This window comes from Bactrocera latifrons, unplaced genomic scaffold, assembly GCF_001853355.1.
Source record: "Bactrocera latifrons isolate USDA-ARS-PBARC rearing strain unplaced genomic scaffold, ASM185335v1 scaffold_128, whole genome shotgun sequence".
Lineage (NCBI taxonomy): Eukaryota > Metazoa > Arthropoda > Insecta > Diptera > Tephritidae > Bactrocera > Bactrocera latifrons.
In genome coordinates, this window is record NW_017534719.1 from 417,301 (window position 1) to 442,605 (window position 25,305).

The window sequence follows — 25,305 nt, forward strand, 5'->3', positions numbered from 1 at the left end:
TTAAATTAGTTGTGAACTACCTTATAGATGGAATGTATCTCATACTGTTCATCCAAATATATTTTGTAATATAGGAAAAGTGGTGTTTACAAAACTTACCTAAAATAAGGCTCTTCTAGCATAGCTCAGATACCTGGGTGAGACATTCCACGTCCTATTGGGATAATCGGGTAATAACTTGTCTCTTGTTAATCATAGCTGTCAAAATGTTAACTATAGGACCGACGAAACTTATTTAGACAAGGCGCTTCGTTGAATAAATGGCTCGGTTCACTTTAATATTTCAAAAGAACTAAAATGAACGAGACATTTTGAAATATCTCAAATACCTTTTCTTGATTGACAGGAGATGTGAGATTTAATAGCATAACGGAATCGACGTAAAATCTTAGTTATGTGGCTATGACAACGACATGAGAGCTCAATCGTCCCAGTGAAAGAGCATTGCCTATTAGAAGAAGTTGTGCAATATGCTGGAGTGAGTGTTTTATAATGGGGTAATCTTTTTTGTATAGGGAATACAGCTAATAATTATATTTCTGCACGTTATTTGTAACCTTTTTAACCTAATGTAGGTACATACATATCTATAAAAATGGTATACCGCTAGCGTTTTTGGCGTGGTTTTGTGTATGCTTGGAGTGTATGAATAGGTGCTTTAATGGCTTTACAGCTTGCTACATTTATTCATGAACAGAAGGATGTTTCTATGTGTTTGTATTACTTATAATCGCTGAGAATCTCACGGCAGTGACATAAGTGTGCACACACAGCCTTAGCGCATTATGAGTCACCACAGAAAGATGCACACCAATATTGCGACGTTAGGTAATGATGTCATATAATATTTTCTTTCACCTTCCATCATAAATCTTCCATTGATGACATTAATGACGGCATTCCGTTGTGATATACATTCACCTTTGTGCACACATGTGTGTATTATGTTGTTAGTGTTATTATCATTGTCATTGTTTATTCCTGTTGCTATTTCGGAAATTTTGACATTGTTACATTCCTTGGAGGTAAGGGCACTCACACACTCTCTACTGTTGGTAGACGTTATTATTATTTGGAATCGAGATGCAAAACAACGTGTGATTATTCCGTGCTACAGCTCTATATATGTATGTCATTATATACATATTTATTTTATATTATGTATAACAGTATTATAACGGACCAATACAAATTCGACTCAATATTCGTTTTTACTCACCTAAGAAAGCTTCCGTAATGGCATAAAATGTCTTATCCAGTGCTTTTGCTGCGAAAAATAATAAAATTTTTAAAGCTTCACAGATGTAATTATTATAGTACTATTAAATTACTACGCTCCAGTTTTCCAAACAGTTTTGAGAATTGGTCGTTTGACATTTCTCATACCGTGGGTATCTGCATAAGAAATGTGCGGTATCTAAAGCAACAAAGTTTCTTTCACAAAAGTGCTCTCAGTTGCAGAATTTGTGTGAGCGTTGCAGCGTTGTCTGTCTGAATAAATCTTTTAGTTTTTGACGACGACAATTATTGTAAAAAGCATGATGTGTCTCTTCCTTCGATAAAATCGGAAAGTGTGTTAAAACTTTTCCAATATTATGCTTACTGTATGCTGGTTTTTGATAGTTTCAACTATGCAGAGCTTTCTTATCCCTAAAACTCAGCTGGAGTACAATAACATGAACCCGTTCGGTAAGCCACACCGAGTCACTTTCCCTGTAGTTTGTCTGCGTGCTTTCTCCAAGCGTGTGTGTTTGTATTTATAGCAAAACTAATGGCTTTTGTCGGGAATTTCCTTTTATGGGACGCAAATGATGCCAGAGTTGCAAGGGCTAATGTCGCTGCTATTCTTTCGTGCATATTCAAACCTAAAGTATGTCATGTGTCATGCTTGACAGATAGTTAAGCGCTCACCACATGTTTATACGAACACATGCCACAAAAATTCACTAGTTTCTACCCCACGTCCGGACCTGTCGTCCCTCCATTCCAGTAGAGTTATTGCGACCGTAGAATTAGCCCGGTTGATTGTAGCTGCTCGTCTTCGTATAAAGAGCTACTTTGATAAATTGTGAGTTGCTTTTCAATATTCTTCGGCAATCTTATCGAAGTGTGTGCTAGGAGCACTGGGCACATATGTGGCGTTATGCCGTGGCTTGTGTGCATTACGGTTATGTTCGGCATTCGCTCTTAAGTTAGCGCCGGCCGTCGAAAGTGATGGAGCTGCGCACAAAATGGCTGGGTCGGTTGCGTAAATTTGGAAACTTTTGTTGCAGTAAATAGACATGAGTGATGAATATTCATAAAGTGCGGAAAGTTGTGGGAATTTCCCAATAAATTATTTTGTCTTCCCTTCGACCACCTCACCTTTGAGAAAGCTCATCTAAGAAGCCAACTCTGCAGTGCAACATTGGCGAATGTTCTACAACCTTCTTCTGATGTATTTGTGGCTAAATAGATGCTCAATGTTGAGAATGCGCATCGATATCTTTATGAATACGAATTTCACGACTGCGGACTTAGTTTTCTGTTTATTCATACCGACAGATGGAGTTGTGGTCCAGAGATTCCAAGTTTTTCCTTTTTAGCATGACTTACATCTGAGCTCTCATTCGAAATAAAAAAAGAGGTATTGTGTCAAAACAGAGGATATTCCTTGTGAGCAATTAATCGTAGAATTTGCTGTCAGCACCATAGCTCTTTGCTGAAAAATAATATGTCCAATGAACGCCTCGTAAGTTTTTTGCTAATTGTATATATATTATATACATATATATTTTTTATGCGGCATATATTGCGGCCGTGACTATTAATCTGCCTCCAAAATGATTCGGTCGGGAATGACATTGGTGGCAATAATTAACTCAGACAGAGAGTAGGTACAAATCCATGTCAAAGTTAGCCCAGAGTTGTGAAATTTCTGAAATATTAGGAAATAGGCTCAAACAATTAACAGAAGTGTAATGTTGAACGGGTATTCCGCTTCGATTTTGTTGCGGTTCGTAGATGGATATTTGGTACTTTGCGTTGACAATATCTATTTAAATGGTAGGAGACGGCTCATCGTACCATGCTTATACCATGTTCAGACCGACACTTAATCACACGATTTCGGCTATTGAGTCGTTTATTCTACTAATCTTATAAATTTAACAAGATCCCGCAATACAAAAATGACACTTCAAAACCACTTCATCTAAATCTCTCGGTGCGACTCTGATTATGCGCCATCTATTTATCAGCATTGGAAATCTATTACATTATCACAGCTGATTTAGGCACTACAAAGAGAAAAAAATGTAAACAAACAAATGAGTGAAACTCGATTTCCCAAATAAAAAATTCGTCCATTATGTCCATTATAGGGGAAATATTTAAAAGAAAAGGGCTTTTATAACAATGTTTTCTTTTAATAAATATTAAGCCATGTGAATTCTTGAACGGCAAAAACATCTGTTTTATCATCTGCCCAACGGCAGTAAGAACGGCGAAATTAGTGAAAAGATTAAATGTTATTACTATTACTTATTACTTTTGGTGGGAACATAGTATTAGCTCCCGCAAAATCGAAACAGTACTAACATGACTATCGGGTTACCATTTTCATGTCATGTCATGTCATCGATGAACTGCAATCTAAATTATGAATCATTAACTTCTACTGTTTCAGGATCATAAAGACTTTTACATTTTCAGCCGCTTGGCTTGCGTATTACCTTTATCGTAAAAACAATGTAATATGTGGCATTTTTTATCTTTAGTAGTATTAATTTTTGATGCGTGTTCAAACAATGTTAAGCAATTTCAACACATGTTCAATACGAGATTTAGATGAATTAATTATAAAAATACAATGTTTGTCATCATTTGTCCTAATATTTTTAATTTTTCTCAAACATTCTTTTAAAAACAACTGTTAGGAGCACAACACTTTAATGCCCAGCGCAGCATCTTACAAGAGTACAAAAGTACCTTTTGTCAGCGCACTAAATTGTAAATGAAACTGCGGAACTTTTAACTTGATTGTCTCTTATTGACTCCACTAAAAGAATTTTTTGTTGCGATTCACAGCTGCATTGGCATATACTAGTATGCACGTATGTATGTACTTACACGTTCTCACATACGCACAGCAGTTTGAGAGTACATCCCCACAGTTCAATCTACTTTGGTTCTCACAGGTTGCGGAAAGCTTAGTGTATTGCTTCTTACGTATCCATATTTGTACCTGCGACTGTCAAATTAACTGCTTCATTAATGCTTTGGGAAGTAGATGTCTTCTGATGCAAAGTTGGTTCTACCTGACTGAATATAAAGTTAAAACTAGACTCATTATAATATTTTATTTTAGTATTTTGATAAAGACCCATTTCTATCAATCGAATCTCTCTCTAAGTGGAGTAAAATGTGTGCACAAATGCTTTCGTTTAAAAGAGTATTTGATTTCATTTGTTAGTTCTAGTTACAAAACTTGTGAATTTGAGGCAGTCTGCCTTGTGACACTGTTAGAGTGTGTGCAATGTGTGTCGGGTTGCTCACGTCCACTGTAATTTGTGTAACGTGTGAGAGTTTTTTATTATGAAAATTTTCGACAAATTTTCAATTTTGCCTTCGAATCTCTCCAACAATAACTCGGAAAGCTGGCCAAGCCAGCTAGAACGAATTCAGCTGCTCCCATCGCCATCACTCACATCGGAAGCAGCGCTGCAGTGCCAGTGGCGGGCGAGCGACGCGCTTTGAATTCAGAATTTGTAGATTTTCACGCGTTCGAGCGCGATCACTTAAGCTGGTAACACTCACCGTTGTTTTTGACTTTGTTGCTGAGCACTATTTTATTTATTTAATTTTTGTTCCTTTTTACGGCAGACAGCCTACTTTTTATGCTCGTGAGGACCGGGATATACACACGGACACATACCCTTGCATGCACATGCGAAAATTGAGTTTGCCACAGTTTGTTGAAAATGCCCACTTTCGGCGTTGTCGCCGATGCGGTGGAACAGGCAGTTTGGGGCAAGTGCCACTTGTAGTGCCGACAATAACAATAAATGAAAAATGGAATACTTTTAGTTATGTGAGTGCAGAAATGCTAAAGCGTTCAAAGTTTCTATCAAAACTTGTGTGACATAATCCAATTTGCCCCATGCCTCTGCGGGTGAGAGCCGGCATCGCCCCAATGAATTGCTGCTGCTACGGCAATTTCGCCATCGAATTTGACAAGCAGTACGTATGTGTATTTATTGTTGTTACGTGCGCTTTGCGTGCATTTTATTTGCAAAGTTGTTAAAAATGCAAAATTTGTTAAATTTGACAAAAATTTGGGGCGAGGTCCCCTTTTTAATTCCAGTCACATTTTTACTTTATGTTACATACCTAGCTATAGAATACCTATAAATCATAACAATTAATTTTGCGCTCGATTTAGAGGTTTCGTATGTCATTGCCTTCTCCCAATCTCACTCAGTGTCCTTGAATCCTTCCTTGAATGCATAGAATTAGCGTCAATAGATATGTATAACGAACTTAAGGCACCAAAGTCTCAACTTTGCAACCAATATTTACTTTTTTAGCTTAACGTAGATGGTTTTAAGGACGACTAAACTGAGTTGTACCAGGAAGAATTGCTACTTATATGCTTTCTCAAAGCTGAGCTCAAGCTCAGAGTTTTGCCTATTGAATTCATTGTATGTATATATCTTAGTATTTTAGTTGTCAGTAAATACATATGTATATATAGAAATGAAATTGTTTATTCCATTATGTAAGTATAATATTAGTAGGGTTTTATGGTAACTTTTTTATAAAACGAAATCTACTATTTATGAAGAAACTGTGTAGTAGATTCCCATGATTGTTTCAATGATATTTACCGATTGGGCATTACAGTGATACCGTGTTGTAAAACGTCAATTTAAAATTATTTGGCGCGAGAAGTTGACGTTGACAGAGTGAGGCATATAGTTTACTCTCTTGTTGCAAAGCAAATCGCTTGTCGAAGCATTTCTCCAAAATCGTGATAAATAATTATCCTGGCCTCATTATACTGCTTCACGTTGACGTGAGTCATTAATACGATGGAATCAATCGGCGAATCATCAGGGATCGATATTGTTTTAGTTAATCTGCGATGTTTAACGTTGCATGGTTGCATACTGCGTCCTAGTTAAAACGGTTAACAAACTAGGGTCACGATTCATAACCAGCAGGGCAATGAAAGTTCGCTGTTCATCGCTGTCTAGATTTACAGTTCAACAGCTGCTGAATGCGATGCGCTTTGTTTTCGTTGTTACAAGCAACGTCAAATAAAGTTTCATTTTTGGTTTTTCTGGTGAATGCACTAACGTCGCCTCTACTTCTAAGATCCAGCAGTTCAGCTACAGAGCAACATACCTTAATGCAATGTTATTTCCTTAGTTTCCGCGCGTCATCAGCGCATCAAATTGGAAACAGCCGTCTCTTTTCGGCAGGTAATTGGTGCTCCGTGGCTCTGGCATCGGAAAGTCTAATGCGGAATAGAACTGAAAATTAGACTTGCGACAAAAAAAAGCAATCGAAATGGTAAATATATGTACGTACATACAATCACAATAGTGCAGTGTGAATGGCAGAAACCACGACAAAAACGGAAAAATTGGGATGAGCTCTTAGAAGCTGTCGGTGCTGCAAATAAAGTGCCATTTATTTTCCGAATTATTCGAATTCACGGCTCGGTGATGATGCTGCGGCTTTGCCAAGGACTGAATTCAATTGACATAGCGAAAGTGCATTCAAGTAAGTTCTTTGCTATGCCGCCAAAGCCTGTCAATTGCAATGAAGCATAGGCCTTCAACGCTAAATCGCAATTCAACCGATGTTTACCGATTATTGGTGCGCAAAAAAATCTTCAAATGTGCAAATATAAGAAATGAGTTAAGACAAAGTGATAAAAATGGATTTTCATTACACCAATGGTTTCTCTATTTTTATTTATGATTATTAGCTTCTGTCCGTCTTCAGTCCCTGATATTGGTAAAATGTGGTTTCAAGCCAGTTGCTTGGACTTAGGTGCAGTAATTGGATCAACAATATTTGTAGCATTTGTAGCATTGACTTACTGTCCTGTTGCTGGATCCTTTTCTATGGAAAGGCTTCGCGTATACTAGCTTGTTGTAGACACTTAGCGTGTATGATTGCTCAAGCATCAATCATAGCTTAATGTCATCAATCAACAGCGAGCTTCTGGTGCCGCGTATGTTGCGTAACGTAAAACCACTACCAGCATGACGCGTGGTGGCACGTCTTCACCACTGTCATCCCCACATATTCTTGGGTTTGTTTTATAGGCGGAGGAGGGATGAAATGAGTTTGGTGCGAAATTAAGATTTAATCATGTTTGGTGCCGCACCCTTTGCCTTCCGTTCGGTTACTGTCTTCAGATTTCATCAGCGATCGCAATAATTTTTCGCGATATGTTTAATAGGGTAGTGTTGCTGTGTCGCATGACCGACGATGGCGCTTGGAATTTATTGACGGATGGATAGATTGGTGACACATACGCGTTTACGTAGATGTTTATGGATATACATATGTATATACTTATGTATGCACATACTTAATTCTAAAATGCCCATATTAGGAATGTGCCTACAATTAACGGTATTCAATTCTAAGTTGTTTCAAGATGCCCGAGCAGATAAGCATCAAGCTCCCGTTATATTTTGCTCACTTTGATATAATATACTTATGTAACTCTATGTCTCTATCTTTGAACTTGTGCTATAAATTATCGCTAAGTGAACAAAACAATATTAGTCATTGCACATCTATATACAACCATATTATTAGATGAAGATAACAACCTCACAGTTTAAGGGTTGGTTATTATCCTTGCTAATATTTCAAAGGTACATAGCTTATAAAGCTCGCTTTTGAAAAGCTTTAGAGAGGCAAGTCATTTTCGCAGCTTTTTTTTCAAAATGCTCTTATCGCGCCTTTCCAAGAGATGGCGATGCTTCTGCAAGCCAAATAATGGGAACAATAATCTTGGTGCCATATTATTGGCGGGGTGAAACTGAAAAGAACTGCAGTTTTGGTTTGGTTTTAATATTCTTATGTAGTATATTAAGGTGCGTGGATTTTCCGAAGAAAGTTTTTCAAGAAGTCATTTTTCTGCAATCAAGTTAGATTTTATAAATAAACAAGAAAAAACGTTAACTTCGGCTGCCCCGAAGCTAATATACGCTTCACAGGTGTATTTTTTAGTAACTATGTGTTCAGTTTGTATGAAAGCTCTACGCTATAGTAATCCGATCTGAACAATTTTTTAGTAGATGATATTATTACCTTAAGCAGTAATCCATGTCAAATTTCGTGAAGATACCACGGCAAATGCAAAAGTTTTCCCTTGATTTCGATAGTTCGGTTTATATGGTAGCTATATGCTGTAGTGAGCTGATCTGAACAATTTCTTCCTATATTACATTATTTCTGTGAACAATAACTTATACCAAATTTCGTGAAGATATATCGTCAAATGAGGAAGTTTCCTATGCAACCATTTGATTCCGACCATTCAGTTTGTACGACAGCTATATGCTATAGTTAAGCGATCTGAACAATTTCTTCGAAGATTACATTGTTGCCATAGAAAATAATCTATACAGAATTTCGCGAAGATACATTGTGAAATGTGAAAGTTTTCCATACAAGAACTTGATTTCGATCGTTCAGTTTGTAAGGCAGCTATATGTTATAGTGGTCCGATATCGGCCGTTCCGACAAATGAGCAGCTTCTTGAAGAGCAAATGACGTTTGCAAAATTTCAAAACGATATCTTAAAAACTGAATGACTAGTTCGTATATATACAGACAGACAAACAGACGGACATGGCTAAATCGACTCAGCTCAATATACTGATCATTTATATATATACTTTATAGGGTCTCCGAACCCTCTTTCTGGGTGTTACAAACTTCGTGACAAAGTGACAAAATGGAAGCGGATGACTTTTGCTTTTCGGGACTCAAGACAATATTCCCTGTTCAGAAATTTAACGTCAATAAAGCACTGAAGAACGGGTATCGAAAAATCGGACAATCGTTATAATTGATGCTGTCTCCTTAACAACTATGTTGAATAATAAATTCAAGGAGTGTTTGAAAAAATATGTACCGGATGGGTTCACATGATTGAAGAAAAAAGTTAACCTGGTCGAATATTATTTAATAAGTGCATTTATGTTTAGAGTATCTCCCTTGAACACTGCCTACTTTTGCGCTAATAAATATTTTAGCGTGATTTGCTATAATTGCAGTAATATTCGTTCAGTATCTTGTCATCTTGTTACAGTGGCCATTGACAACAGAACATAACAGTAATTAATTAGCAAACTACGAGCTCACCATTCAATGATGCTTGTAGATGCAAAGATAATTCAGGTACTCAGAAATTGAGCTGTAAACACATATAATAAAATTTCTATATAAGTAGTGGAAAAATAGACCCAAATTTATAGTCTAGTTGAAAATGCTACCCAACTTACTGGAGCACATATTTTTCTTCGCATCACTTTCCGTACTTGTGGTCGTTGTTCAGGTTTATATATGATAAATCGTCAGTTCGCTTGATTTTACTATGATTTTCTTTGTAGGCAGTTAAATATGATTTTGTCGTAGAAAATGAGGACGTGTTTACGCCATGTGAAGACTTTCCAGATAAATTCATAGATAAGTTCTTCGACATTTCGGGTCTATCTTTTGAGCGGGAAGCCGACCTTATAAAAGTCACCGGAGATGTCAAGTTGATCCATGAATTCGATAAAGCTATTCCTATCCAGGTAAGTTTCAAGTTGCAGTACATGAGTTTTGTATTTATAACGTGTCCTGTCATCGGATTGAGTAGCTTGATGCGCAGATATATAAGAGGTCGCGCGGAGAGTGGGTTGATACAATCTACAATATTCGCCGACCGGATTTCTGTCCGACGCTGTATAGTGAAAACGAGCTGTGGTTTATATTTACTAAAGTGGTGCCGGAGCAAGACCGCAAGTGTCCGCCGCAGCCTGGTGTAAGTTTGTGTGCAGTTCCTATGTGAGATATTGCTTTTGACTCTTAATTCAATTTTTCACAGCTCACAATATCCTTCGACTCACTGTTCGGTTTGTCCTATGATATATATGACCGCAGTGCTGAAGGCGAGTATAAGTTAAAAGTCATGATAGGCCAAGGGAGAGACATTATGTGCTTCGAAATTGAGTCGAGTGTCTACAAAAGTGATTGAATGTCTCTATGTTTAGATGTTTGTATATAAAATTTATTGAATAAATTGATGCTAATAAAGGTCTTTGAAAATTTAATTCGTTTTGGCAAAACACATCGGTGCTGATTCGTCCGCACTTTTCATCAAACTTCGGTCACTACTTCATCCCTTAGATTGGCACATCACTTTCTTCGCCTTTGTCAAGCGATTTCGTTGCTAATTCTTCCATTTTCGACAATTGGCTGAAGGAAGCCCCGTTTATTGTCGCTGGAGCTGTGTGTGGTCGAATGCGTTTAGTTCGAAAAGGCGTGAAAGATCGGTACCATAACTGAGAACAGAAGACACTCATTTTAAGTAAATTCAAATTAAAATTGATCTTAATATGATTTAGTAGCCACTTTTATCTATGTATGAAATGCTTACCTTCCTGCGCGCTGTGTTTTTCAGATGATACTGAAATTGGCGATAACGACCTTGCTTGATTCGTCCTTCGGTTATCAAGCGATTGAGGTGCTCCTGCCAAATCTAATGAATTAATTTAATTACATCTCCTTTTATTCAACATAATTTTCCCATAAATATTTACCTTCATATTCGAGTCCGCTTTAAGGCGTGCTTGCAATGAGTCCATATTGTCAATAATGTGTTTAACCAGCCATGCCACTCCGCCCCACATACAGCTTAAATCCAAGTTTTTACCTATATAGCACACATGAGCGCTGCTGAGATAATATTTTGCAAGTGCCTCTAGTTGAAAGGTGTTCTCAATATCATAAAGTTGTACTCCCTCATCGGCCAGATCGGCTTTTGTGGCTAGTAGTAAAAAGGGCTTCCCTCGTATGTGGGGATGCATTAGAGTCCGCTGAAAACAGTCAAAGGAATTTCGTAACTCATTGTATGTGGCCGACATATCGAAGCAATATATGATCCCCATAGTCGTTAAAAAATAGTGATGCCATATCTTTTGCATCTCCGTGCTTCCACCAACCTCGGTGATGGAGACTTGCCGTTCCGGAAGCTCCATCCTAAAATATTGCACCCCATTTGTGGGCTCATAAGTTTGGCGGTGTTGACGACTCAATAGGTGGCCGACTTCAGTCTTGCCGCTGGCCATGGGTCCAAGTAACAGAAGCTTTATATGCCTTTCGGGAAGTGTGCCGACGGTGTTTCTGAAAATTAATAAATTTTTTACTAGTTGAAATCGATTGTAGCTTCACAGGTATCTTGTGATACCTGTTTCTTTGGCAGCAATCGCAAAGCTTAAACAATGACGCGCCCATTAATGTGGGAAAGTCCCTGAATACGCGCTTCTCCTTTAAACCGTGTTTTACATACGCACAAATATTTTAAATTATTCTCGGTCGTAGATTCATTGTTTTTCCGGGAGCGCTGTTTATTTGCTGCTATAGTAAATGGAAAGCAAAAATGTTTGTTGCTATGCGACGAGCTATTGTGGCCAAACCAAACACAATGTTGCATGTGTAAACTAAGGTACTGTTCTCAGCACTGGCAACGTTGGAAGCATTTTCCAGCTACTTATATCACAATTCATTTAAGCCTCTAATTGTCAGTGTTATTTGACGTAAACATTTGGAATTTCTCACTTCTTTACAAAATGACTTATTTTGAACTTTAAGGAGGGAGCTTTTTGTGCTTTCGTTTGCAATTCTGACGTTGGCGATGTAGTCTTAGTTGGTATCAGATATTATCGTTGAGTTTCTTCTACATTCTACGAATGCCAGTTCTGTCTTCACTATTCCGTGGGTATTCGCATATTCGCATATTTGAAAAACCATACTTAATTTGTTGTTGCGACCTTGCGGTCAAACACTTCAATTTGGGCATTCGATTGCTAATTTCCATATGTGTGTCTGTCCACTGTCTTGTGGCAATACAGCCGCCTTCACTAAAATTTGAGTAAAGTGTAAACGCTTGTTATGCTCACCTGAAACCACTTGTTCAACCACAAGTAGTTGCGACAAACAACAATGATGGTGCGCCGATGTTAGCAGCAGTTGTGCTTCTATGAAGGTGTAAGCGCATGTCTGATATAGTGAGCTCTCCATCCCCCTGTCCATAGTTTCATGTTTTATTACTTTTGCAACATGTTGCTTAAGAGTTTAATATTTTTATTTCCCTGGCGGTTTGACGTATCATCTAATGTGGCATAAGCAGTAATTTGGCACAGGAGATCGCAACAGCAAGGTGCACCCGTGGGAAAAATTTTTTGAAAAAGCGGGCGAAGCTCCGCCCTATAATAACTTTAAAGTACATGTGTTTTAAACCAATAAAACTACGTTGACCAAATTTGCCGGGCTCAAATATTGTAAAATTTTCTATCGACAGTGTTTTGAAAGAAGTGCATTTCATCTCATTCGGTGAGAGAATCGCTTCAGCTTTTGGATCAAGATAAAACAAAGCATTTGCATACTTATCTTCCTAACAAACATTTCCAATGCTCGATAAACTAAAATCCAGGGAAGTTGAATCATGGGAGTTGCAAAGTTGAAGATCTAACACTAAATGTAAACTGCTCTTTTCCTCTTTGAATTTTCGAGATTCGATATTCACCAGTTCTACCTCTTTGCAAAGCATTTAGTATAAATGCCATGTTAAGTTGAGTGCTATTTTGGCATAAGTTCTCCAAATAAACGGAGGATAATACGCGGATTTACGCTTTGCTCACCCTTAGTTATCCTTTAATAATATTCCTGAACAATAATTAGCTAAATGTTCTCGAACCAACATTCGCACCGATTCGACTTCTTTTTATTGCACATGCGAAGGCGCTTTTTAAAGAGGTTTCTTCGGATTTTCCCTTTCAGATGGCGTTAATTACAGCTTCAGTAGAAGTCACTAAGAAACATTAAACATATATTAGTAAGCAAATTTTCGGATCAATGATCACCAACGTGCCAACACAGACGGACATTTGACACTGCCACTCATAAGTTGACGCACGCACAGCTGAACGGAATGAAGAGCTGTGCGGCACGTCGTAGAGCGATTAATTGCCTTATGAATTTCTTACCACACACTTTTATGATTTGCAAGATACTTTCGTACCATGTTATTTATTTGTGTACGCAGATATTTTTGCTTTGATCCCTAACGTAGCGGCAAAGCAAATGTTTATTTTGACGTAGGGCTGCTACATGCGGAGCCGCACTATTTTTGTCAGCCGTGAGGTGAACTCACCGGAAAATCCTGTCAATTGAATGCATCTGTAATTTAGAGTTGTGTGGCGCTGCCATTGCCACTTGCACTCGTACATGCGAAATGCCACATGCCATATGCCACATGTGCTCAAGTGCGCATTATTTGGCTATCATACAGTTACATGCCACTCGTCGATGTGGAGATTAGGCACGTCGAGAACAGCAAAGTGTGCTAAGGTCCCGTTATATCCATCATCGAAAATTTGAATTTCCCTCGTTCAACGTCAATACGAGTATTATGAATTTTTAAGACTTCTTTGCTTGTGACGGTATGAACTCGTGCAGTCTCCGGTTTGAAGTCAAAAAGTCAATGAGATTTAAATATTTGTTTTCTAGAATAGTGAGTATTGAGCAAGTGCCGATCGGCCCGAGCAACCGAAATGAAGTACCCTGTATTTGCAGCTGCACTTAATTCATTCATCGAGCGAATCCGTGCCAAAAATAAAAAGCGTTGCAGCAAAGAGCAACACGCAGTCAATGGTGCGGGTCTGTGGTGTTTGTAACATGAGCGACACTATGAAAAGTGTTGCTTCATTCATGCATAGTCGGACGATGGTGGTCGCGAATGCAGAGTGTGAGCGGGGTCTCGTTTCTAAATTTACACTGAGAGTATCCGTATTCGGCCGATGTGCTGTGTGACAGCCACAAGCGAGCGTTGTGCCTAATACTATAGGCGATGCGAAGGTCCCAAAAGCAAAAATCATTCGAGTTGCAGTTGTTTGCGGCATGTTGCAGCTGTAAACTTTGCAGCATCTCACATATACACCCATGCGACACATAGGCCGGTGAGTTTAATGTGTTTGGCGGGTTCCCGCTTGGCAATTATTGCTCCGCCAGCGGCTGCAAGAGTGAAAGTGGTTGACGTGCCGGCCGCACCGGAAGACCGCGAATTCCACGGCAGCTCAACTTAATGAGTATCCACAGTGGCAGCTGTCAGTGTAGAGCCGCACAAACGCAAATAAAACGAGTTATTGAAGCAACAACACCAACAACTACAACTTATGCAACACACTTGCACCGATCTGGGTGTGCGATACTTTTCAATCCAATCCACCACGCGGACAACGCCATGAGACACACACAGACCTGCCACCGTACACACATTTCTACACATGTACATATGACGCTCGCACGCTGTTGCTGGCTCTTTTGCAGTGTAAGATGTTGCTGCACCATTAATATAGTCGCGTACGCGTATTCCTGGGTATACATACATATGTACGTAGAAGTGCAGTATGGAATATCAAACAAAGTATTGTGTTGACATGAAGTCGATCAACGATTTCAACCAATAACGGTGATCGACAAAGAATTCAAGAGAAATTTGTATTTGATTTGGGTAAAAAAGTGTGTATGTACGTCTATATTCCACACGTATTCAGAACAACTTCTGCTTAGTTGTCACAACCAGACAAAATGAAGGGGATTTTGGCTTTTATTTGTATAAATTTGATAATTTTCAGTTATAAGGAACAACAAATAAAATGTCAGTATTTATGAAAACATAATCTTGTTTAACTAAATGAAATACATAATGTAGAATCACCCAGGTAGGAGCGGACGGAGAGTTGTTCTCATATTCGATACAAAGTGGTCGATTTCGCCCACTCCTCAAAGTGCTCGAGATATTTTCTAGAAATACTAAGTAAAAGGGAAATAGGGTGCGTGTTTCGCTTTTTTTTATAATTAGCTTAAAATGTTCCGATTGAAACGCAGTTTGTCAAATAAGATTGAGCACCTAATCCGACCAAATTTAATTTTTTTGTTCTGATTCCAGTAAAAGGAATGAAACAATGTGCTGCCCTTATCGCTTTACATGGGGCTTTACGCACTTCAGGCTCAGTGTCGCTCTTGCAATTACCTAGACCACATGTGAGAAAGACGGTAACAAATAAATTAATGTCAATAATCGATGCTGAAATTTAAGAAACGATAAGCGGCCAACAACTCAGAAAATGTCACAGAGAGAGTGTTTCTACCGTCGAAGAATTCAATAAACCGATGCGGCGAAGTAACTGGAATCACTGCTCCCAGACGGCGATTGCATTGTGAGAAATCGGTGATTTATTCTAAGATAAATGAACTTTTGCAGTGGTCAATTATGGAAAATGAGTTTGGAACCTCATTGAGTTACCTGCTGCATAACCGTGACGTCAGCTATATATACCTGCACATATATATATTTATATATGTACTACAATACAACGTTTCTACTTCAAAGCTAAGACGCATCAGGTATTCTGTTTGATTGCCATCAATACATAGCGCGGCTGGGACCCCCAGGGAAAGTTGCACTGAATAGTGGTTGTACCTATTTTAAAGAACACTTTTTTTGTAACTACCAAGAAAAATAAGACTTACTCACTAATGAAATGTATATCAATACCATATTTGTAATTTCATTCGCCTATATTGAATGGATGACTTTACCAATCGCAACATGTTGCACAGAGTATAATAGATTTGTGTGCCTGAAGTTGGTTGTAACACTTAAATCTAATCAAGATAGACGCAGAGGTAAATCGAAATGCTCAGGACGACGAAATGGAAATCGTCTGTGCGGTAATCTGATCACTGCCACATCCACTACACAGTTATTCAGTTGGTAAGGGGATCAAATTAGGCAGCATACTATGATAATTTGCTTAAAAAACTCTTTCGAACAGAAGTGGTTAGATGTAATTCGTTTAATAAATCGCCTAACTAACTTCCAGCAATCAAACCTGCGTTTAAATGCGAGAAATGACAGACACAAAAGATTTGCATTATTAATTTGCATCACTTCACGCTGACGCGCAATTGAATATGCAACGAGATGCTAAATAATCACTACCCTCAGTGCCAGCTTACGACGCGTTCGCCTTGTCACCTTCAGTTCCTGGCGCAAGGCGTCCGCCAGCAAATTGCTACCTTCATTCCCTACAAATCGGTCAGCATCAGCGAGTCAAAGTAGTTGATGCCAACTCTGCGATTTCGAACACCTGCAGTTCTGTAATACGCGCCCTAACAGAACAGTCAGCTGCCGGATATACACACGCATACTTATACGGACCCCAATACAGAGAATAATCGATTTTTAATCTTAACCTTCGATAACGTATTCTTGTATTCCATTTACGTCGTACTATAAGACCCATTCACTCGATATTTCATATTCTGTAAAGCAGAGTGAGCAATTAAAGCTCTCATTTCCATTTATGGTCTGTATATAAAGTAGTAATAGTCGGGTCCCGGCGCTACGTACGAATCCGGGACTCTGTCCCGATTGCTCGGGATTTGCAGAATAATTTTTAATCGCCTGTTTGTCAGAACCTGTGAAAGGCATAAATGACGCGGTGAATGACTTTGTGAGTGGAAATCTGCAGCTGAGTGTGGCGTGCGCCAGCTTTGTCTTCAGCGTTACTCATACGCCTTGCTCGCATAGAACGCTGCAAGGGAAAACTGCAGCGAAAGCGGAATCGGCGAGAAGCGCACGGCCGATGAAGCAGTGGAAAGACACGCAAATATTTAACATCGGCTTAAAGCAATTTCTATACACAAGGAGGCTGATGTAAGTGTTGCGAGTGCTTAGCGAGCGTTTCCCTTGATTTGCGGTCTTTATGGTGTGCTCGTAGCGGTGGATTCTCATTGGCTGTGCAGCCATTTCAGAAGTTAATGAGCGCATTAAATTTCAACTTGAGGCCAAAGAAAATTCCTTCAATAGGGAGTTAGTCTCGGCGGTTCGCTGCTAAGTTTGTTTACACGCCAACATGTTTCCAGTTTCCTTGTGTGCCTGTTTCAAGAGTTTACACGACGATGGGTTGAGAGTGTGGTGCAAAAGTTCAGCAATATGTAACGAACATTCCGGCCGTAGTTTGTTTAATAATAAATCGCTCTTCAGCTTTTGTTGAGGTTTGTGAATCTCCCTTTCATTTCATTTGCGCTTTTGCAATGACACACACTTTTGTGACAGATGTCATGAGGTATTTAGCTTTCAAGCGTCTTGGGTAGACATTAATACTGCGCTCCATTCTACTCAACTAATTTCTTTCGGCAGTCACTCAACTGCCAGCATAGCTCGTCGTAGACTCACACGCTTATCCAGCCATCTTTTTACCTCCATGGCTGGAGCACCTTATGTGCTTGCAACTTCGCAGCCACTATATCCAAAGCACAATGGAGTAGCTGTAGAAGGAATTTGCGGACCTCTAGCCAAACAATAAGAAATGCGAGTTGAATCTCTGGGCACGGTTACGTTGTGCGAATATTAATGTTAACATAATCTGTGTGAATGTGGCAGTAAACATAATCATTCAAGTTGCAAGTATGCCAAGTGTGGAAGGAAAATATTAAATAGAAAATACTTATAGTTCGAAAAAAGTTTCCAAATTTCAGTTATTTTCAATATTTCAGCAAATCTTGCAACAACTCAGTGAGTGCAAGTTCGTATTTGTGTAGTGTCTGTTATGTGAGTGCATTCATTTAGCTTCTGAATGCTATTGTACTAGTTTACCGAGTCTCCTTTGAGTGCAGTGGCCTTTGTGTGGCATAACTGGGGGGCATGTCTGCTCGCGCTACCCACGATTTCGCACCACTCCAAGATACTTTGCGTTATCTCTCGAAGAAGTGCTCCAAGCAGACGAGCTACTTACAGCAACGGTGGAGAGGCACAAAGAGAACTTGTACAAGAGCCAACAATATCGAATATCCTTGAAACAATTTAAGCACAATGCGTCCTCCACCTGTATGCGCACTTTCAAACAGAGCACTATTTCGATGTTATTGTATCGAAATTGTGAATCGGTTAGTGAATGCACACATGAGCGCTGCGAAGAGTGGGGGTCAGCGTATGAGTCGGTTCAGCTGAATGCACAATGCTACACTTATGCATTATGCCACCTTCCGACCACACGCCAATGCCCGGAGTTTTCTGGCTATTCAAGCAATTGAAAGCGATATTTATACCTAGGCGCACGTGCGGTTGATAAAAATTGGTTTGGTTAGGTAATTCTTAGAGGTAAACTTACCAGAAGGTAGAGCTATAGAAACCTTTGAGGATTTTCAAAGTTCTAAGGACTTGTGTATCTATGAATAGTTTATGTGTAGGTAAAAAGATGTTAATGCTCACAGCAGTGCGGTGGAATGGTGGTGCTATGGTGGAGTCGACAATACCTGCTGACAGCGAGCAGCCTACTTTTTAACTTTGCCGAATAACTTTTATTTGCATCCATAAGTTTTACTGTTATTGTACCTCTTTCGCAGTAAGAGTTCCCTGCAGGATAAACGTAACACACATATATTAATATCTGTTATACTAGTCCTACATATATTACATTAGGACCAAATTTCCCGAAGAAAAAGTCGCTCTTTGCAAGGCGATGTTTTAGTCTTTTTTCTGTTCGTTCAGTAATACTTTTAATTTGATGGTGCGACGCATTCTTAACACCAATTAATAGATTCGTATCATAACTCTAAATTATGGAAGTCCTCTGAGCGTGGAAGGAGCAGTTTCTTTAAATAGCATTTTACTAAAAGCTATATATTGGATGCGATCAAGATATGGACCAAAATCTCTACTAAATTAGAGTACGCTAGGCAGACTTAAAGATATTCAGAGGACAATTCGTTATTTTGATCATGTTCAATGGGATGCCCAATTTAGTGAGAAACACCCACCTCTATGTTTAAGCTGTTGAGGGCTTAAATAATAACAAACTTGTAAAAAAATGCGATTGAAATAATAATAGTATCGAGCCCGTGGATGTACGAAAAGATGTGTCGATTGACTTTCGCCAATGTTCGGATGCGGTCTGATCGATAAAAATTTTAATTTACGTGAAAAATCAGTTGCAAGCCTTATTTGGTCTATATTTGGTTCCTCTATATAAAACTAAAAGCAAATTTTGTAATTCAACCATTTTTATTCATTTGTGGTGTCTTTATTTTCTTTAGATTAATTCAAATATTTGCAAAATATCCATTTTAGGTTGCCAAATTGACTCAAATATTTCTTGCAGAGTAAGCGTTACATCCTCCATCAGCAAACTCGAATCGCCACTTTAGAAAGTATGTACTTATACATATATGTATTCCACAGGTTAGTGCCTCGGGTGGTTTGCTTGAACGTTGGAGTATGTGGAGCAGTGGGATATCAATAAAAATTGACATATATGTGACATTCGGTCTAGTGCATTGGTGTGTGTGGGTGATGACAAGGATGCACGGCGACAAAGATAGATGGGTCTTTGCAAAAAATTATGGAAGGGAGACTATGGATAGGTATGCCGACGAAGTGGATGTAGTTTGAATGTTAGTCCTTTGTGAGGCTAAGTGTCGGGTATTTGTTATTAGTTGAGAGTGTACATTTGCTGAAGAACTCCTAGTTTTTGTTGGAGTCTTCACTGGCTGGCGTTAATGAAAGGAGCACTCTGCCTACTTTTCGGTCATTGCTCAATTGATGAGTTAGAGCTTATAAAGTTGACTTTTACAATTTGGCGCTCAAATTCTCACCCTTTTATTAAACTACGTGAAGTATATTGTAGAAAGCTTTTAACAGTTATATTTGTGTGTAGTAGTGCGTGTTAGCGCAATTGTATTTGAGTCTTCTCGATTTTCTGGGTCACTTAAAAATTGCAACCACTTTAAAGTATCTCTTTGCAATTCCATTGAGATTTACTTGTTTACTTGCAACTTTGCTGGTTTGTTTGCTCATTCAGTGAGTGGTTTGAGTTTTCACTTCGAACAAGACTAAATGCAGCAGACATTCTCATATGATACATTTTGGCCCCACATAATTTTAGAAGCATTTCATATGAATTGTAAATGGACAATCCGTCATTTCATTCAATAGTATTATTAGCTTAAGAAACAAAGCCTTATTTAGTCATAATTCTCCTATTTGGTTAGCAATAAGACACCTTGAACAAATAGCACATAGTAGAAAATTGGCCAGTGTGGTTCGCTTCGCCATTCGAAAGTTAAACTTGACCAGACAGGATGAGTTCACGTTTTAGTTCTGAACAGATTCCAGTCTTCGGACAGGCAGCAGAGCTGTTTTAGATACTCTCTGAATATGTTGCGATTTTTGAACTATTTTTAAATATTTTGTTGTGGTTGTTACAAAACTGCTGAAATCTTATTACTCGTTCTTCCGTTGGCTTCGGCAAAACAGCTTTAACAGCTGTCGGCTGCATGTTTTATATCGCTCTCGAGCCTTGCTTTTAATTAAAATGTATCAAAAGGAAAACATCTAAAATAACAATAACAATTCGGAAATAGAAGGAAGAAAAAACGAAAGCGACACAAACAATATCTTTTAGCCTTTGGCCAAACTCAGGTTGGTTCATTCAATGTTGACGATAGTTTGTTCACATTTACCTCACTCGGCTTGATTCTTCTCGTCTGCTTAGCCCTAAGAAGGCGTTGTCATGGTTTTATTTGTAATGTAGAAGGCAGAGTCATTCGCGCACAAAGAATTCGAAAGGAAACACTTTTCTCATTACCTATGTACATACATATTTGAGTGCGTATTCTTAGGCATACGTCTGCCCAGAGAGAATGGGTGGTTGGAGCTTAGTCTATTCGTTCGTCCGCCCAAATAATGCCCTTTATTATGTCTATCTACTTGGCTATCTACCATCTTTTATTTTCCACTTCAAACTCAGGCACATACTCAGCCAAAGGGCCCAAAGAGGCAAACATTGAAGCGGCGGACAAGCGGACCTAAACTCATTCTAAGCTCACATATGTTCCTCGTAGTTTACGCTTTTCCGGTTCTTTTCTTCTTTCATGCAGCTGCCACTTTGTACTCAACTTTAGGTGTTTCCTCCTTCCCTGACAGCCATTCGCTCCAGCTATGCGACCACATCAGCAACGATCCGAGTGCGTGTGCTGTAATGGCCAGCCGTCCGCTGCTTCTCATGCTGAGTGCTTAATGACATGCACTGTTGCTTTGTGGAACTCACATAGTTGCTGATAGGCAGGCGAGCTCAACTCCATTACATGCACTTGCCGGTTGTGGTGTTGTGTACTATGTCGGCATTTTGAAGTTCTCAGTGCGAAGTCGACAAACTTCCAAGGCCCTTCCAGCTTTTTTGTATAAACGGTGCTTCAGCTGAAATATCTCTCCTATTTGGCTACTTCCTGCGCTCATTACTTTATGTATTACTCTTGTACTTGTGGAAGAAATGTGCAATATTCTGACGCTATCTTTAGAACTGCAGGGATTAGGCATTTCAAGAAAGCACAGAAACTTTAACAAAGTCTACATCAAGATATTATCGGCACATATATAAAAGGTCCAACCTCAAATTGTTACACATAACTACTTGCAATGCGAAAAGTAAAAAATGTGGTTTCTTAAACTATATAATATATATTTTAACAGGATTATGTTTCTTGTAAATGCACTATTTTTGTTTACCGCAGCTAGTTGTTTGTACTTCAAACCAAATTTTTTATTTCGTTCAGAAAAGCCTCTCTCAGGACACAGTTTACCTCTTCAGTCCGTCAGTCTTGTGGTTTACCAATTAGAATATTTAACTAGCTGAATGCTCTTGAGAAGAGGCTGAAATCATCATATGTTGTTGTTGTTAATAAAATAGTTCTGTTTCCATATGTACAAATCACATGTTTGATTTATGTACACTACTTCATTCTCTTGTAAGAGAGTGGCACAAGAATCGTGCGTTCGTCGTTAAAATGCCAAAATAAATGCTTTTAAAGCAACACCACAAAATCGTGTCTCTTAGCAAGTTGAGTTAGATATGACCGACTTCGAATTTGTTAGACAAATGTGACAAATGAAAATCGGAAAACTAGCAAGCCTAAACGAAGTGTAATTTCAGCTAAGATGTTGCCAGTGTTGATAATACCGCGAGGGAAATTTTGTCAATCAGTATTCTTTCCTCACTCGCTTAAAGTAAAACTGCCACTTTATATGAGTTTATGAAGCAAGCTCGATTCAGGCTTACACAAGTAGAAGTAACTTAACTATATGTGCGGGTGTATGTATGGTATGCGAGCTGGCAAAGCGTTGCACATTTTGACGACTTGTCCGTTTCAAAGTATTTATAAATAAATCAGTTAGACAAAGAATCTCCTTCCCCTCTTTGTTTTTGCACTGATTTAACGGCATTACCGACGGAATTCGGAATTCTATCTACGTGATAATCATTTTATAAAATTAGCTAATGTCAGCCTTTTCAATACAACAAAGGCACAACAACAAGTTGAGTTAAGCGAATGAGAGAAGATTGCAGTGTTCGTTGGCTGGCGGTCGCTGCGGTTCCACGCACATCACTGATTCGGGTGTGGAGTGTGGGGCGGTTTATGGAATCCCAATGCCATTTACCCTATATCAAGGTGATTGCAGTGACATAATTCGAGGATTTTTTGCCATTACTTCAACATTTCAGGTGGCAGGCAACATAATATGGAATTCAGCTCAGACTCTTAAGTGGGCGGGCTGGCGGTTGCCAGGTATGCATTAAAATACTTGTGTGTGTGTATAAGTGAGTATTTGCCTGCATATGCCACAAGCTCAAGCGCGTCCAACAGAGCGACGTCTCTGTGGGGGGAGTTGGGGTGTAAATATTTTTGAAAACACAATGTGTTGAATAGCAAATATTAAATTGAAACGTGATCGGAATGTAACGTGAGCGCAGCTAAGCTTAAGTGAATATTGTGAGAGATATTTTCAGCACCTGTATTTCAAGGCTGACGAGGGTTGTGCGTGTTGGGGACGATCGAGCGCAGTAGGTATGTGGCTGCGGCAGCATTTCTTGGTTACACATCGAAATTTGAAATACCAAATATTTTTTTGTAAAACCGATATGTGAAAGTGGCGAGACATGCAATCTCATTAAATTTCACTTGTATTGTGTTGTACTTTCACAATAAGAACAAATGTCGGGTTTTTATTGTTGGGTGTCTCGAATTTATTTTTTGTTAGAATGTATTTGTATCTTTTGTGAGGCTTTCACTTTAACATAAGACTCCATCTCATTCAAATTTGATTCTTGACTTTACAAACGTTCCGAAATGTGCGCACTCTTGTTATTTTTATGCCTCCTCGGATTCTGTAGCGCCTAGTTTTTGACTAAGTCCTTAACTGAGTTCTGAAGTTGTTTGCCCAACAGCCTGCTCCTTGAAGTAAATTAAATCGTTTCATTGTGCTTTGAGCTTCTTGTATAGAAAGTGGATGGAATTGGTCGCACCTAGCCGCACATACGAAATATTAAGTGAGATCTTTCGCACTTTGAGGTAAGCTACAATGCATTATTTCTTCTTCTTACTGAGAAATTGACTGATACTAGAAATAATGCTGCTGCAGGTTTGGTCACATATCTGAAATAAATCCGTTAACTTGTTGAATTCAAGGCCAAAATCATTCTTGAGCAGCGAACGGTGAGACATATTTGGGTGCAGAGTAACACTGTGCTAATACTTGCACGTGTAGTAGTGTAGTTTTGGTTGAAATGCAGCAGGTCGCTGGGTGGATTTCACGTCGTGCGCCACAACAAAGGCGCCTGACCAGTGACCCAAATCAAATTAATTTGCGGCCACGATTACTCTGCACGCTCAGCTGCATACACACCGCTTTGTGCGCTTCATTATGGACATTTTTGTTGTAATTACAGCACCCTGGTCACCCTACTCAACCTGGTCACACTTACACGCATCGCTTTCGAGATACTGCCATCGGACGTTTGCCTTATCTGTTGTTTCTTTTGTGTGAAACGCTGGCACCAGCGTAACCAGCGGAAGCTTGCACTAGTTGTGGCTGAGGAGAACAGTTCCGTCTGTTACGCAATCTTTGCAGCTTTGTGCGACCAGCGGAAACAAGCCAGACCAACAAGAAGGAAGACTTGCTTTGAGTCTCCAAAAATGAAATTACGTAAGGGGGGTAATTAGCTGAGAACTTATTAGGTCGTGTGGTGCTGCTGGCGAACCTTTATACGAAGCAAAAAAAAATTATACTTTTTTTTTATCACAAAGCCCTTTCAGGCAACAATACGTGAGCTCTTAATTTCGTTGTACTTAGCATTTCGGTCACCTCTGCCGCCACAGCCAAAGCTCGGCCCGTGACTTGTTTTCGAAAACCAGACGAATGTCGATGCAGATGCTTTCGTCCCCTACAACTCTGCCACATTGGAGCGAAGCGGAATCGGGACAAGTTTCGCAGGTGCTTCAGTAGAAAGTCTGGTAGATGACGACCACCAATTTCGTTTGAATACATTCATAGTAATTTATGGCTACATTTCTTTCTTATATTTCTTGATTGGCAAAGAATGTACTAACGGTCTCATGCGCTTGTCAAGCATCGTATCTGTTGTTCCGTTGCTTCCAACTTCTGCTCAAGATCTCCATAGAGGAAATAAAAGTTATATAGCATTTGTTAAACCGAAGACAAAACCCTGTCTTTACAACATAACTGTTGACCACTGTGAAAACGCTTCGGCGTCCGAATCCCATTCACCTAAACCGAATATACTTTGGAATGTACGTCGAAAAAGAAAAACGAAACACATTTAAAAGAGAGTACGTGAGCGCAGAATGCACGTCTGAAACTAAAAGAAGCCAAAATAATTACAAATCGCGCCGAAATTTCGCACAAACAAATTCACAGCAAAGTTTGCAGCGTCTCCCGTTTTGCTGCTTCACTTCCTGCTGCCTTTTAGAATAGAATTTGTAGGCCGCGCGCATGAGCTGATCCGCCGCTGATGAAGCAGCACATTTCCCGGCCGTGCCATATATTGCTGTGTGCGAGAGTCTGTGAGTGCTTCGCTGGTGTGGATGCTCCGCGAACGTGCCCTCGATTACTTGCTAACCATGGTTATTTAAGTGCATTCATGCACACACACATAACTAAAG

At 39.2% G+C, this 25,305-nt stretch overlaps 3 protein-coding genes across 3 annotated transcripts; 1 reads left to right on the forward strand and 2 right to left on the reverse strand.

Moving 5' to 3' along the window:
- The first annotated feature begins 9,502 nt into the window (after positions 1-9,502).
- LOC108978820 lies at positions 9,503-10,314 on the forward strand. Its single transcript, XM_018949281.1, has 4 exons — positions 9,503-9,571; positions 9,627-9,812; positions 9,878-10,042; positions 10,106-10,314. The coding sequence occupies exons 1-4, from the start codon at positions 9,503-9,505 to the stop codon at positions 10,253-10,255; spliced, it is 570 nt and encodes a 189-aa protein (XP_018804826.1). The 3' UTR covers positions 10,256-10,314.
- Positions 10,315-10,319: 5 nt separating this feature from the next.
- LOC108978821 lies at positions 10,320-10,954 on the reverse strand. The gene is made up of 3 exons (XM_018949282.1): positions 10,821-10,954; positions 10,658-10,759; positions 10,320-10,562 (listed from the first exon to the last, which is right to left on the reverse strand). The coding sequence occupies exons 1-3, from the start codon at positions 10,908-10,910 to the stop codon at positions 10,404-10,406; spliced, it is 351 nt and encodes a 116-aa protein (XP_018804827.1). The 5' UTR covers positions 10,911-10,954; the 3' UTR covers positions 10,320-10,403.
- Positions 10,916-11,521, reverse strand: LOC108978803 (ADP-ribosylation factor-like protein 13B). Its single transcript, XM_018949259.1, has 3 exons — positions 11,468-11,521; positions 10,974-11,403; positions 10,916-10,933 (listed from the first exon to the last, which is right to left on the reverse strand). The coding sequence occupies exons 1-3, from the start codon at positions 11,512-11,514 to the stop codon at positions 10,916-10,918; spliced, it is 495 nt and encodes a 164-aa protein (XP_018804804.1). The 5' UTR covers positions 11,515-11,521.
- Positions 11,522-25,305: the final 13,784 nt, after the last annotated feature.

Bases quoted from the DNA above. Each gene is read 5' to 3' on its own strand.
- LOC108978821 (XM_018949282.1), bottom strand. From the start codon at position 10,910: ATGTGGGGCGGAGTGGCATGGCTGGTTAAACACATTATTGACAATATG. The intron at 10,760-10,820 runs GTAAATATTTAT...TTAATTCATTAG, and splicing joins AAGCGGACTCGAATATGAAG to ATTTGGCAGGAGCACCTCAA. The intron at 10,563-10,657 runs GTAAGCATTTCA...TTCTGTTCTCAG, and splicing joins AAAACACAGCGCGCAGGAAG to TTATGGTACCGATCTTTCAC.
- LOC108978820 (XM_018949281.1), top strand. From the start codon at position 9,503: ATGCTACCCAACTTACTGGAGCACATATTTTTCTTCGCATCACTTTCC. The intron at 9,813-9,877 runs GTAAGTTTCAAG...CGGATTGAGTAG, and splicing joins ATAAAGCTATTCCTATCCAG to CTTGATGCGCAGATATATAA. The intron at 10,043-10,105 runs GTAAGTTTGTGT...AATTTTTCACAG, and splicing joins AGTGTCCGCCGCAGCCTGGT to CTCACAATATCCTTCGACTC.
- LOC108978803 (XM_018949259.1), bottom strand. From the start codon at position 11,514: ATGGGCGCGTCATTGTTTAAGCTTTGCGATTGCTGCCAAAGAAACAG. The intron at 11,404-11,467 runs GTATCACAAGAT...ATTAATTTTCAG, and splicing joins GATTGCTGCCAAAGAAACAG to AAACACCGTCGGCACACTTC.